The sequence below is a fragment of the Neofelis nebulosa genome, chromosome 15 (genome assembly GCF_028018385.1).
Source record: "Neofelis nebulosa isolate mNeoNeb1 chromosome 15, mNeoNeb1.pri, whole genome shotgun sequence".
In the NCBI taxonomy this organism is placed as follows: Eukaryota; Metazoa; Chordata; class Mammalia; order Carnivora; family Felidae; genus Neofelis; species Neofelis nebulosa.
In genome coordinates, this window is record NC_080796.1 from 59816265 (window position 1) to 59829526 (window position 13262).

Here is a 13262-nt window from a genome sequence, read left to right on the forward strand (position 1 = left end):
GAGCCTGCTTGGGATTCTCTGTCTCTGTCTCTGTCTCTACCTCTCTTCTGCACCTTTCCTCTGCTTGAGCTCACTCTGTCTCTCTCTAAAATAAAAATTATAATTATTATTTTAACTCAGGGGAAAATCACTGGGAAAGGTTAATTTGCTCCAGGATCCAGAAATAGAGAAGGGCTAGAAGCTGCTGTCCTTTCTGTCCTCCCTTCCAGGTGTCACCCACACCTTGTGGGAGTGAAAAGAGAGGGCCTCACTAGCTGCTTCCCCTGTCTCCCTTCCAGCTGTCACCCGCACCTTGTGGGGGTGCACAGAGAGGGCCTCACTAGCCCCCCCTGCAGCCTTCAGACAGATGTTTCTGGTGGGAACAGTGAGAGTCCCCTAGTATGTCTCCTCCTCAGCCCTTCCATCCTCTTCGGCATAAATTTTTGGACAGAATTTTTTGGAGGCAGGGTCGGTCTGTTAGAAAACAGCAGCCTGCCATCCCGTGTGGCCTTCCTCAGCACCGGCCCTATCAGACCCACACTTAGTGAGTCATAGAGTTTCCTCTGAGGCTGACCTGTCACTTCTCAGTCACCCAGTTACGAGGCACCGGAGGCCTTGGAGATCGTGCGAGTGTAGGTGCTTATTGCAAAAAGCTGTCAAAGTGGGGAAGTTTCAGGAAAACTAATTAAGTCACTGACAGCATGATTCGGTGAAAGGGGGAGCCATGGCAGGCCCTAGCAAATCCATGGTGAGTCATTGCCTTAAGCGAGAGTATGAATATGAATGCACAATTACCGGGAACTGCTCATTGGCCCCAGCTCACTCCCCGCAGGTCAAAATTGAAGCTGCTTATGGAGTAGACTCACACACGGGTCCCTCTCCAAAGCCTGTGCAGAGACTACCGTCTTAATTTGCTTGCTGAACAATTAAGAGCTTCCCCACAGAGAATGTGGAGGTTTATACCATATATGTCAGTACAGCCTAATTTGAAAAAGTTGAAGACAGAAATGAGTATTGCCCGTGAAAAGTATCACTTTGCGTTCGTAAATATTCCGTGGAACAGGAAGCCTGTAATCTCCATTCAAGGAAAAGGTCTGTGCATTGAAGAATTTTGTTCAGTAAAGATGCATTTCATTTATGTATGAATCACACATTTTACAGAGTTTTTGAGAATTAGGTTTTGGTAAACTAAATTGTATTTGAAATTCAGTGAGAATGCTTGTTCTCTAAAGAGACTCTGTGCTGTGTGGTTCTGCAAAGACACCCCATCCATCTTGTGACATAGAAAAAACCACTTCCAAATTTCTATGATTCATTTTTTTTTTTTTTAATTTTTTTTTCAACGTTTTTTATTTATTTTTGGGACAGAGAGAGACAGAGCATGAACGGGGGAGGGGCAGAGAGAGAGGGAGACACAGAATCGGAAACAGGCTCCAGGCTCCGAGCCATCAGCCCAGAGCCTGACGCGGGGCTCGAACTCACGGACTGCGAGATCGTGACCTGGCTGAAGTTGGACGCTTAACCGACTGCGCCACCCAGGCGCCCCACCAAATTTCTATGATTCATATTTCAGATCTTACAGTTTTTATTAAAGCTGATCCTTCAGAATCTCTGGAAGCTGTATCGAAATGAATCAAATTAGGAAAATGCCATTTTATTTATTTATTTATTTCAACGTTTTTTTTTTTATTTATTTTTGGGACAGAGAGAGACAGAGCATGAATGGGGGAGGGGCAGAGAGAGAGGGAGACACAGAATCGGAAACAGGCTCCAGGCTCCGAGCCATCAGCCCAGATCCTGATGCGGGGCTCGAACTCACAGACCGCGAGATCGTGACCTGGCTGAAGTCGGACGCTTAGCCGACTGCGCCACCCAGGCGCTCCGGAAAATGCCATTTTAAAGGTGCTGAATGTTCTCTTACTACCAAAGACCAGGTCTCCCAAATGAGAAACAAAACAAAGTAAAACAACAAACATCAAACAAAACCCATGAGCAAGACTAAAAGAAATTATATGATTAATTGAAACATGAACTTTGCAGATAATATATTCTGCCCCCTTTCTGGCTTCATACCACAACAGTAGGACTCTTGTTTGGGAAAGTCATGGATAGACCAAGATGACCATGATAGACTGAGGTAACTAGGTTGGTCATCAATTATCATCACGTAAATTCGGCACTTGTGGAGAGCTGGCTTCACTTATTTAGGCAATCGGTTTATGATGGTTTAGGACTATGATTCTCAGCCCTGGCTGCACATTAGAATCACCTGGGGACCTTTTGAAACGCACTGATGCCTGGACCCATCCCAGAATCAGAACTACAGACGGATGGGGCCAGGGCATCGGGAACGTGGTTAAAGTTCCCCAGGTGATTCTAATGTGCAGTCAGGGCTCAGAGCCACTGAATTAGGAAATCACCACTTGAAGATCTGGCTTAAGTAGCATAGCAACAATGCTGTACCCTCTGGGGTAGTATTTCTCCTTCTCTCTCTCAAAAAAAAAAAAAAATAGAGTTATGGGCCATCTACGCTGCTTGTTAAAAATACAAATTCTGGAAATCCCCACCCTAACCCCTTAGAATCTGCACTTTGAACATGCTTCTTGGGTGATCCTTTTGTACTAGAAACACTGGGAACCACTTCTTTAAGATGTTCAATATTGAAGTATCACTGAAAACTTAGAAAGTGCCTGTAATATCACATGACTTTTGCCCACCTTCAAATGCAACAGTTATCAAGCTGGTTATGTGAATTGTTGTAAGGTAAGTGACATTGGCTGGTTCTCACTCTTCAGAGTTTCCTGGAGTGAGGGAATCCCCTTTCTCTAAGTAAGAACATAGTTTCTGTCCCTTCTGTCCATCAAAACTCATCCATTCTATATTCTTTTCTCCCAGAACTCAAACACTGGTCAACTGATTGGTGAATTTATTCTAGTCAGTGCTGTCTTGTTTTTCCCACATAATAAATTTTGTCAGATACCAAAACAGAAAAGAGTACAATGGTGTAGGGTCATATAGGAGGGTGGGCAATGGCATCAGACACCCTCCTGGTATACCAAGTGGAAGGTTACCTACCCAATTACAGATCATCACCACCCTTTTGATGAGTAGGTCTATATCTCTGGGCAGTTTCTCAGTTCTTTGGTTTTATACCATACCAATACAAATCACCTCACAAATACAATCCTCTGCAGAAGGGTCAAATCATTGACAGATGTTGGGTGAACTGATGTCTCTAGGGCAATGAAGGTGTTTTCTGAAAGGCAGCTTGCAGATGAAGTAACCCTCAGACAAATTTGAGAGCAATGCAAATTCATCTCAACGGCAAAACGTTCTTTTGTAAAAGGGAAATCAATTCTTGTAGTACATTACATCCTAAATAGCTTCTGTGAGATTACTCAGGGTCTATATAGACTCAGCAGTTACACAGGCTAAATAAATCCAATATTTTAGTTCATTTATTCCAGCATTTAATCTATATTTTTCAAAATATTTCCTGTGAGGACTGAGTTTGGGGCAGATAGTCTAGATTTTACCCTCCTGCTCTCTATCCTTATGTTGTAACAAGGTAGGATTAGCTAGTAAATGAAAATTTGAGACCAGTTTGTTATGAAAAACCAATGAAATGCACCCATTTGGGTGGAAAGAGTAAGGAGGAGGAACATGACACAGAGCTGACAGGAAGGGTTACAAAAGGAACAGCATAGTCTGAGTCCACTTTCCTCTGAACTATGGGTCCCTTGGCTCCTGCTTGTCCTTAGGTCCTTTCCTGTTAAGAAAACTCACGAGAGCTAAGATACATGCATGGGGTTTACCATTCCTTAAAAAAACTAGCATAAGACTTCTATGGATCACGAGGCCAGTTATTGAACCCGATGACACAACATAATGCCAAAGAAGCTATAATCACTGGTTTACTTTCAGTATCTATGGGTCGTTTTTTGTTTTTGTTTTTGTTTTGGTTAATGTTTATTTATTTTGAGAGAGCGAGAAAGAGAGAGAGAAGGAGAGAGCATGAATAGAGGACGGGCAGAGAGAAAGGGAGAGAGAGGATCCCAAGCAGGCTCTGCACTGTCAGCCTGTAGCCTGACATGGGGCTCGATCCCATGAACTGTGAGATCATGACTGAGCTGAAATTAAGAGTCAGATGCCTAACCGACTGCCCAGGTGCCCCACAATGGGATATTTAGTTTCGTCTAATTAGAGGCTGAAGATTTCATGCTGATTCCATTCAGCTCTGTCATAAAGGTGTGCTTTTATTTATAAAGGAGACTAGAGAACTGAGAATAAAAGAGTCTTTGATAACTTGACACTTTTTAGTAAAGATATAGAGAAAAGAACAAAAGGATGGCCAGCCACAGAGACTCTGGCTGTTTTCAACTCTGGTATCACTAGGTATTTTGTTCCTTCATAATATAAACCATAATCCTCACCCTAAACCCTTGGGGCCTGATGTGTTTTTAAATATTTTTTTTTCAGATTTTGGAAAGGTAATACAATACATATATTGCATATTTTGTAATATCCTCAGAATGATCTGGTAATGAAACACAATATTTCTGTAGCAAACATATAAATATTCACATTAGATGGGATAAATGCTGCAAACAGTCTCAAGTTTGTTCAGACTGAGTTTTGCTGCCAAATGAGTTGTGCCAAACCTAGGAAAAAACTCTCATTTTTAAGCGAGTTTTAGATTTGGAAATGAAAACAAGGGATTAGGGATATATACCCGTGTATGTCTCCAAAGCATTCAAGAATCTACTTACATTTTCAATGTTCACTAAGTTCATTGGGTAACTAATCTCATACATTATTGGCCAAAAATACACTCTCCTCACACTAAAATATTACCTCTAATTACTACCCTCACTGATTTGCTCCACATATTTCTAGTGACTTAGTGATTTTATTACTTCTGGGTATGGTAAGCCATTCAAGGCTCAGTTTCCTCTTTTAACAACTTGCATTTGGCATTGTGCCTGGCACTGAGTGCTTGCAGCTTGCATCAACCAGCGAGCTTCGGACTCCAAGTGAGAAAATGATTCTGACTTAAGCAAAAGGGAGTTTCTTGGGAGAATCTGGAATTAAAAGAACAGTTGAATGATTGAGCCTGCAAATCGCAGGGATAAAAAAGAAAAACTTTTGGATTGAGATTGGGGATATTTTATCAGGACTTCTCACCTCTGCCTTTTAAAATTGTGAGTCATCGTGCTGAGGATCAAGCCCCAGACGAATCTGAGGGGCTGAGCATGGCCCCAGTGCCCATCACTTGGTTAGGAGACAGCCTGACACATTCAGGGAATGATACTCCCACCAAACCTGGGCAAGGGGTGGGGCGGGGGGGATCATCCTCCCGGGGAAGTGGGGTGCTATCATAAGAGGAATCAAAACCTCTGGTAGCATGACAAAGTAAACCTAACAGAAGTCCTCTATAGATTTCAAAACGCTTTCCGAATATTTTTCTCAATTCTCAACTTTTTAGGGATATGCAAAGTCCGATTTTTTAGGCTGCTCTCATACAAAACTTGATTCGTCCCCATGAGCAGGTTAGCTGTTTTCCTCTAGACATTCCTCAACATTCCACATCTTTCTTGAGCACAGAGGGTGAAGGTACTTGCCACTGGGTTTTGCTTGTTCTTGGTACAATGAATGAGTTACTTTCAAAGTGATTTTTTAACAAGGAGTGTTTCCTGCCAAGGCAATACTGACAGAGGGAAGCTTAATAGTAGAAATTACTTCATTAATAAGAAATGCAAATACCTCACCTGAAATTTACATAGGAATAACAAGCACATAGCACATGGATCAAGAACCAAGGAAATTAAGAAGGCAAATGAATATGGTCTTTCCCCACTCATTTACTGCTTACAAATTTTTAAAGGACCTTATTAAATTCCTTAAGCCCCATGTCTCTTTAAGTGGCTTTTCATATTGCAAGTGATTTTTACAGGCAGGTGCTGAAGTGCGCCTACAATCTCAGTGTGGATTGGTGATAATACACATTTCTTACCTGATACTCATATTCTGTGAAAGGCGACAGTTCAAAGTCCGTGAAAGAGGTTGAGCTTCCGTTATAGGTTAGCACTGGATTCGATTTTCCGGGCTGAGTTGCTATTTGTCTTCTGTACAACTCATAATGTAAAACGTTTCCATTTGGCTGAAGCGGTCCTGTCCATAAAAGGGAAACCAGGGGCTGGAACCCCCCTGGTGCCATCCGTACCTCGACATGTGGAGGCGGTTGCACCTGGGGTGCGACCTCAGGGGTCTGTGTGGATGTCCAGTCACTTGATGCACACCCCAGCATGGTGCAGGCTTGAATTCGTACTTCATACCTTCAGGACACAAGGCAGAAACTGCCCATTATTGGCAAAATAGATTTTCACAGAAAGGATCTTTAAAAGACTGTTTTTCGAAGAGAAAAAGACAACTAAGTTCATGTTTATTCTTATCCACAGCTAGCCTTTTTAAAGAACGACAAAGTTCTATTTCCATGAAAATTTTAGAACATGTTAAATCATCCTGGCTTTCCAAACTAAAACAGATTCTCATCTGTCCGGAAAGGGGTGAGCACAATTCTTCCCTAAACAGGAATGTAAGGAATAAATGAACTTTCAAGATTCTCTCCAACATAAAAAAAATTCTGGTATGCTGCAGAATTACTTAACACAGTGATGACGAATGTGCATCTTGGGGGGTATGAACCAGTTTTCAGTAGCCTTGGGCTTCTTCTACATCTGCAGCTGGGGCTGAATGATTCCCCAGGAATGTTTCCAGGTCATGAAGGAACATCATGGAGTTAAAGTCTCCGTGGTAATAAATCCCCTCACCTGATACCTGACATCTTAAAACAGGCTCTCTTACACCACAGAAAGACCTTTTGGGGCCAAAGTTAACCCAGCTACACGCTAGATTATCAATCATGGAGACACCTTATCACCATCCAGTTAAACTCAACCAATCAATTATGTTTTGCCTCGTAGTTGGTCTGCTGCTGCCTAGAAAGTTCTATTTACATAGCTGGGGCTTTCCCTTTCCAACAAGAGGGGCTTTTGTTAGTATTAAGTGCCTATGGCTGCACATAAGTGCTCTTTTCCCTCTGTTCCCATGCCCTGCTGATTTTACGACATCCTTGGTTTTCCCTCAAGCCACAGCCACCTTTCTTTCCATCTTTGTTTCCTTTGTCTCCTACCTTTTCCTCTTCTCTTCTCTGCTTTCTCTCCTCTTACCACTGCTTTCTGTTCTCTTCCTTGCTTTTTTTCTATTTCTCCTTCCCTCTTCTTTTTCCCACTTTCCCTTCTCCATTACACTTCTTTTTCCTTCTTTTGTGACATCTTTCATTCCCGCTTTCTGCTTCTCCTTCCTGTCTGCTCCTCCCATGCTTATCTCCACCGTGATGAGACTACTGGTTTATGGGCGCATCAGTTCGTGGGTGCATATGGCAGATCTGACTCCAAAACAATTCTGTGAAGTCAATTGTCCACACATGGATCGTTTTCCAGATTATCTGTGGCAGTTTTAAAATTCTGGCTCATGTGCCTTTTGCTACTTAGAGGATTCCCAGGCTCCTTCTTCCTACTGATCAGCTGGAGGTGCCCAGGAGGACACGCTAATTTGCAGTATTCAGTAGACATTAAGCTGCTAGAAAAACCACAAACTACATGAAGTCCAACTTCATCTACAAGTGAGAGGCTGTTTTAAGTCATTTACTGTCACTTACATCTTCAATTAGAGTGGAGAGTAAAGAGGACATCTCTTATCCCCTTAAATATCATCGTTAGGCTTATGAGGCTATCAAGCTTTTTTCCCCCTCCCCAGCCTGTGAGAAGTGCTCCTCTCACCTCTGGAAACTTTATTCTTCTCTAGAAATCTTGCTGAGTAAGAGTTTCAAAGGGGAGCAACTTGATACGATTTTTAAAACTTGCAGGTACCAGTCAGGTAAAAAAAGAAGTCAGAATAAAATGTATAGCTGTGCAGCTAACCTGGGTCTCTTTAATGCCCTGAATCAGAGTCAGATAAAAGGCAACTCACACAGCATGTGGATTAGCTATGAAAGATACCTACGGAAGTTTTAATTACTGTTTAATATTTAATGCGACCTTAAATAATTGTCATGAGTAGATGCATAAGACCATGAATGTTTCATTTAAACAGCACTATATATCAGAGATAATTATAGGAGGGATCTAATCTACACATCAGTAGATTACAATAATAGCTGAATTTTAGCAGTGGTGGTTGGAAATCAACACTCTTTCAGCCTTTAATTTTTTTTAAGTGGTTCTGTTCATTTTACTAAATTTTAAGCATAAAATGTCTTTTATTACTCTTCTCCTTGGGGATGTAAGTTACTTAAAATGTGATGGGGAAAGATGCCAAGTAATTCTTTAAGCTATAGGAAAAGGGCCAGTGGGAAGGTTCCTTCGTGTAGAGAGAGACATACATCCATGCACGTCAGAGAGCCCAGAGTAGGATCAGTGAGACACATGAGCTTGCAAAGTGGCACCGTCCTCGGAAGTCATGAGATCAGAGCTGGGGAAACCCTAAGGGGATGACGGTATAGAGTCAGATGAGTCTCATTATCCCTGGCACAAGTGCTGGATTCGGTAGAAAAGGCTCTCCCCAAAACAAAATTTGGGTCAGTCCAACTCTGGCTGGTAATAACTCTCACTGGCACCTTTTTGATCTTTAAAATAATACCCAATTTTTTTCACAGCCTGGGTCAGATAACCCCATTTGGGCTCTCAGAACTGTCTAGGGGCCTGTGCGTTTTCAGGAGGGTCTAAACTCAGGGAAGGGGTCCCATCTCTGTATCACTTGTCCCAGACATTGTGGTGAATTGCAAACATTTCTGAAAAAAACGGACTCTCAAGGTACCACCTGCAAGCATTTTGCTCTCTAGAAGTTATGCAAACAAGCTTTGGCTGGATGAGGATGTTGTTAGTCCACTGTCAGTGCTTACATGATCAGGGGTTGGGGACATCCTACATCTTGTTTTAGAGTTTTCATTTACACTGTGTAAGGGCTTACACTATAGAAAGGACAGTGTTGCTCTTAGAAAACCTGGAGACGACCACCTACCTGTGAAATGGCTTCAGCTGGTCTACTACGAGTGACTGTGTGTCAAAAGACTTATGAGTTGTGTTTATGTGTATGGTTTTTGTTTCTTTATCAAATAGCTCTCGGAGAAAGAGGGTGTAGTTGACGATATCGCCATTTGTCCTCACTGGGGCATCCCAGTTGACTGAAATCTCTTGAGGGCCCTTAGCCTTCAATTTTGGGGGTTCTATCCCTGAAGGCGCTGAGGGGTTGGTTCTGTCTTTGACGAGTGGACTCAAAACCCCACCTTGGCTGTTGTTGGCGGCCACTGTGTAGCCATACTCCACACCTGGGGTGAGAGTGAAATCATGATAGCGCGTTTCCAGGCCAGTGTAGACAATGGTTCCATCCCGTCTAAGTTCATAACTTCTGATCTGGCCATTTGAGTTTCTAGGAGGTTTCCAGGTGATCTCTATTGACTCTGAGCCTGTGACTTGCAGTTTTGGAGGGTCCATGTTCTGCGGTGGGGCCTCCATTGTCCAGGCAGATTTTGATGCGCTAGCTGTACAACCTCCTTTTGTGCAGGCCACCAGGGAGAAATCATACTGAGTATAAGGCTGCAGGTGGGAAACCAGCAGGGACAGGCCCTGCCCAGCAAGGTACTCCTTCCCGTCCAATCTCAGCAAATATTTAGTGATTTTTCCATTTTGAATTGATGGTGGTGACCACGATACATTTATTTGGGTAGCACTGATGACCCAGAGAGCTGGAGGGCTGACCCCGGCTGGAGCTGCCTCGAGGGTGGTAATGCTGGTGGGTTTGCTCGAGGAGCAGCCTCCACTTGAACAGGCGATGACCGCATAACTGTATGTGGAGAACGGAAGCAGCTCTTCATCGGTATAATTGAAAGTCACGGAATCAAAGCTGAAAGGATAGAGCACTCCGTTCCTTTGAAGTTTATACGACTGGATAATACCATTAGGCTGTTCTGGCGGGATCCAGGAAATCAGCAGTTTTGGGGGATTCGTAGATGCATAGGCTATTTCAGGGGGAGAGACGCCTTCTGGGGGTGCCTGCATTGTCTTTACCACACTCCAAGAGCTCCAGGTGTGACCTGCCGAATTCCAAGTGTGGATTTTATATTCACACTGCGTCCATGGTTGCAAACCAGTGTCAGTATACATAAATGTATTCCTTCCTGTATTATATTCCGTGAAAACAATTTTCTCATCGGCCTCGATTGTCTGATTTCCCCAAGCTTTTCCCTCAAAGCACCTGCGAATCACTTCATAACGAATTATCTTTCCATTTGGGTGTATAGGCTCAGACCAGCTCAGCTCAATGCTTGCGGGTCCCACGGACTGGATGGTAGGAGCCAGCTGAGAGTGGGGAGGAGCTTCATCTGTCCACAGAGGCTGGGGCACTGAGTGTGTACAACCAGCCCTGGTACAGGCCTCCAGGGTCAGTGTGTAGAGAGTGAAAGGGTCCAGGCGTCGGAAGAGAAACTCACGATTCAGGCCCGCGTACTCGAGGATACCCTCACTGAAGACGTTGTATGCCTGTAGGAAGAAGAGAAGCAGAGGGAAAATAATGTGTAACCTATGATTTCTTGGTGTAGCTATTTTGTCCCTTTTACCCTTCTCACCCTCCAATTTTTCCTTTTGATGATCCCAATCCAGATGAAGCATTCTGATATTAGTTTCGGGAATGTGCTCTTTTCCAGTTACTGTAACACAAAAAGTCCACAAAAAGTCCACAAAAAGAGGAACAATAGTTTTCTTTGCCTTTTTTTTTAAACGTTGGATATCATGTAAGCACATATCTAAAAGCTAAGGACTATTGAAGCTGATTCTTTGGCTTAAAAAGTGCTCATAGGGTTTCCTCTTATTTTTGTTTTTTAAAAAGGAACAGTATTCAAATACCCTGTTTTATAGATGACAAGCACTTTGGGTCTCATTCTGAGTGGGGTAAGTAAGAACTATCTACATTGTCTCCTACGGCATTTACTGGGAAATGGAATTATAATGCTTAATCATTTGTACCAGGGTGCCAAGCCTGAAGATGTCTGTGTATCCATGTGTGGGCACACATACATGCACATATATACATATGGATGTTATACATATATACACAAATGTAGATGCAGACTTTGATGAGTAGAAGGTGGAGAACCCCTCTCTCCCCCTCCCCATATTCTCTCGCATGCCTTGGAAGAATTGACTGCTCCTTTGGAGCAAAGTGTTCTTTTGTTGGGGAAAATCCTCTGAGCACTCATTACAAATGTAGAGCAAATTTTCATTCCATATTATTCATTGTTCTTTGGGAAAGATGGGAAGTAACTCAACTTGAATATAGATGTTTTTGTATAGTGATTTCCTACCCTCTTCCAGCCTCAGTGCACCTGAGAGATACGATACATTCTTGGGGATGGTGGTGACTCCCTAGGGTGGCGTCCCTCAAGTGGGGCTGGGACGTATATCAGAATCTCTTGGGGGGCAAATCTAGTTTGAAACATTCTCACGGGGAAACTTAACTTCGACTGGACTGTTGATATACTTTAATGTTATTTAAGATGAAATAGCATAGACTTTTGGAAATCTGTTTATGTTGGACTCCCATATTTCAGTGTGATTTTTTTTTTCTAGTTGGGATCCTAGTGCAAGCTCACACCCCTGAGGGAAGAGAAATAGTATATTTTCTGAAGAAAGCTCAGCTTCCATAATCAAATTGAAAGCCTCTATGAGTCACTGAGCCCCTTCATATTCACCTAGCAAATCTCTATCTAGTATTAAATTTAGCTTTCCCTCTGTACCTTAGCTTCTCTCTGGGTTTGGGAGAAAACACTCAGATATGCTGACTGGTCTCACTTTAAATTTCTTACTATAAATGTTAAGTGGGTGATTCCCACTTGTAGTCCTGTTCTATTCCTCTGTATGTTTGCTCTTTCATTTTCCAAAGTGATGCTTTCATATCTTCTCTTTTCCCCAATACCTGCCAACACCCTCTTCCCTGTCTCACAGGTGGCTGTTGACAGAACCCTATATTTGATTGGGAAAACAGAAGCAGTCAGAAAGGAATATTCTCATGTTATATATGATCGTCACCGTATCCATGTGGATCTAGACTTACACTGTTCACCCTCCTTCCTCATTCTATGGATGAAGTATCTCTGCCCCTGTGTGGCCCACCTGAGCCCTGGATCCCATGTCTCCCTCTTCCTACAGCTCTCACTCCTGCCATCATTCTCATTATCTCTTGCATCACCGATTGATCTCCCTCTACTGGGCTATTTCCATTAGTGTTTAAATGTACTCTAGTATCTTTCATTGATTTTTAAATAAAACTTCTTGACACTATAGTCTGCCAGCTACTGCCCAGTTTCTCTGCTTTTCCCCTATACTCCTTTAAAGAGTTGTTTATCCTCAATTCCTTCTCTTCCCATTTTCTCCTCAGGCCATCCCAACCAGGTTTCTCATTTCACCACTTGATCTCCTTGTCAAGGTCAAAATGATTACGTCATTTCCTGATCCAGGGTGACTTCTCTGCCCTCATTCCACTTGATCTCTCAACAGCATTCAACAGACTCTTGCCACAGTTTTGAGATGCCCCACTCATCTACTTTTCCTTCTGCCTCACCTGCCTCTTCTCAATGTTCTTTGCTGGCCCCACTTCCTCCTCTAGACCTCCAAATTTTTGTATTCCCCAGAGCCTGAGCCTAGTCTCTCATCATCTTTAGTTATATTCTCTTATGCCTGATTTCCTCCAGGCACATGGATTTGCACACCACCCATATACTATAAATACCTATAAATATAGGTATATTTATGTTCGTGAAGAACTGCCTCGAGAATTCTAGATTTCTGCCTCCAACTGCCTACTTACCCCTTCAAACCTGTAGAATTTCCACCCTTACTTACCCAGTCAAGGACTCAGGGCCTGAACTATTCCTTTTCATTCATATTTCACATCCAGTCCATTAACAGATCTTGTGAACTTTGCTTTCTGGATGTATCTCCACTCCACCCATGTCCTGTACCCTCACAGCACCCACTCATTCTACCCTGAGTTTTTAATATCTCCTAAACTCAACTGGTCTTCTTAGAGTCCATTTTCTACATAGCAGCCAGAGTGATTTTGAAAAACATGAGTTTGATTATGCTACTCCTGTGCCTGAACCCTCCAGTAATTTTTCATTGCACTTAGAATAAATTCCAAACTCGTCACAGCCCACAAGGTTGGGCACA

The 13262-nt window shown here is 42.8% G+C and overlaps 1 protein-coding gene across 2 annotated transcripts in view; it reads right to left on the reverse strand.

Moving 5' to 3' along the window:
• USH2A (usherin) overlaps nucleotides 1–13262 on the reverse strand; it is a 745506-nt gene that overhangs the window by 42808 nt on the left and 689436 nt on the right. For both annotated transcript variants that reach the window (XM_058701414.1, XM_058701413.1), the window contains 2 exons: nucleotides 9061–10577; nucleotides 5993–6314 (listed from right to left, as the gene is read on the reverse strand). In XM_058701414.1, the coding sequence (XP_058557397.1) occupies nucleotides 5993–6314; nucleotides 9061–10577 (1839 nt within the window). The remainder of the gene's footprint in view (nucleotides 1–5992; nucleotides 6315–9060; nucleotides 10578–13262) is intronic.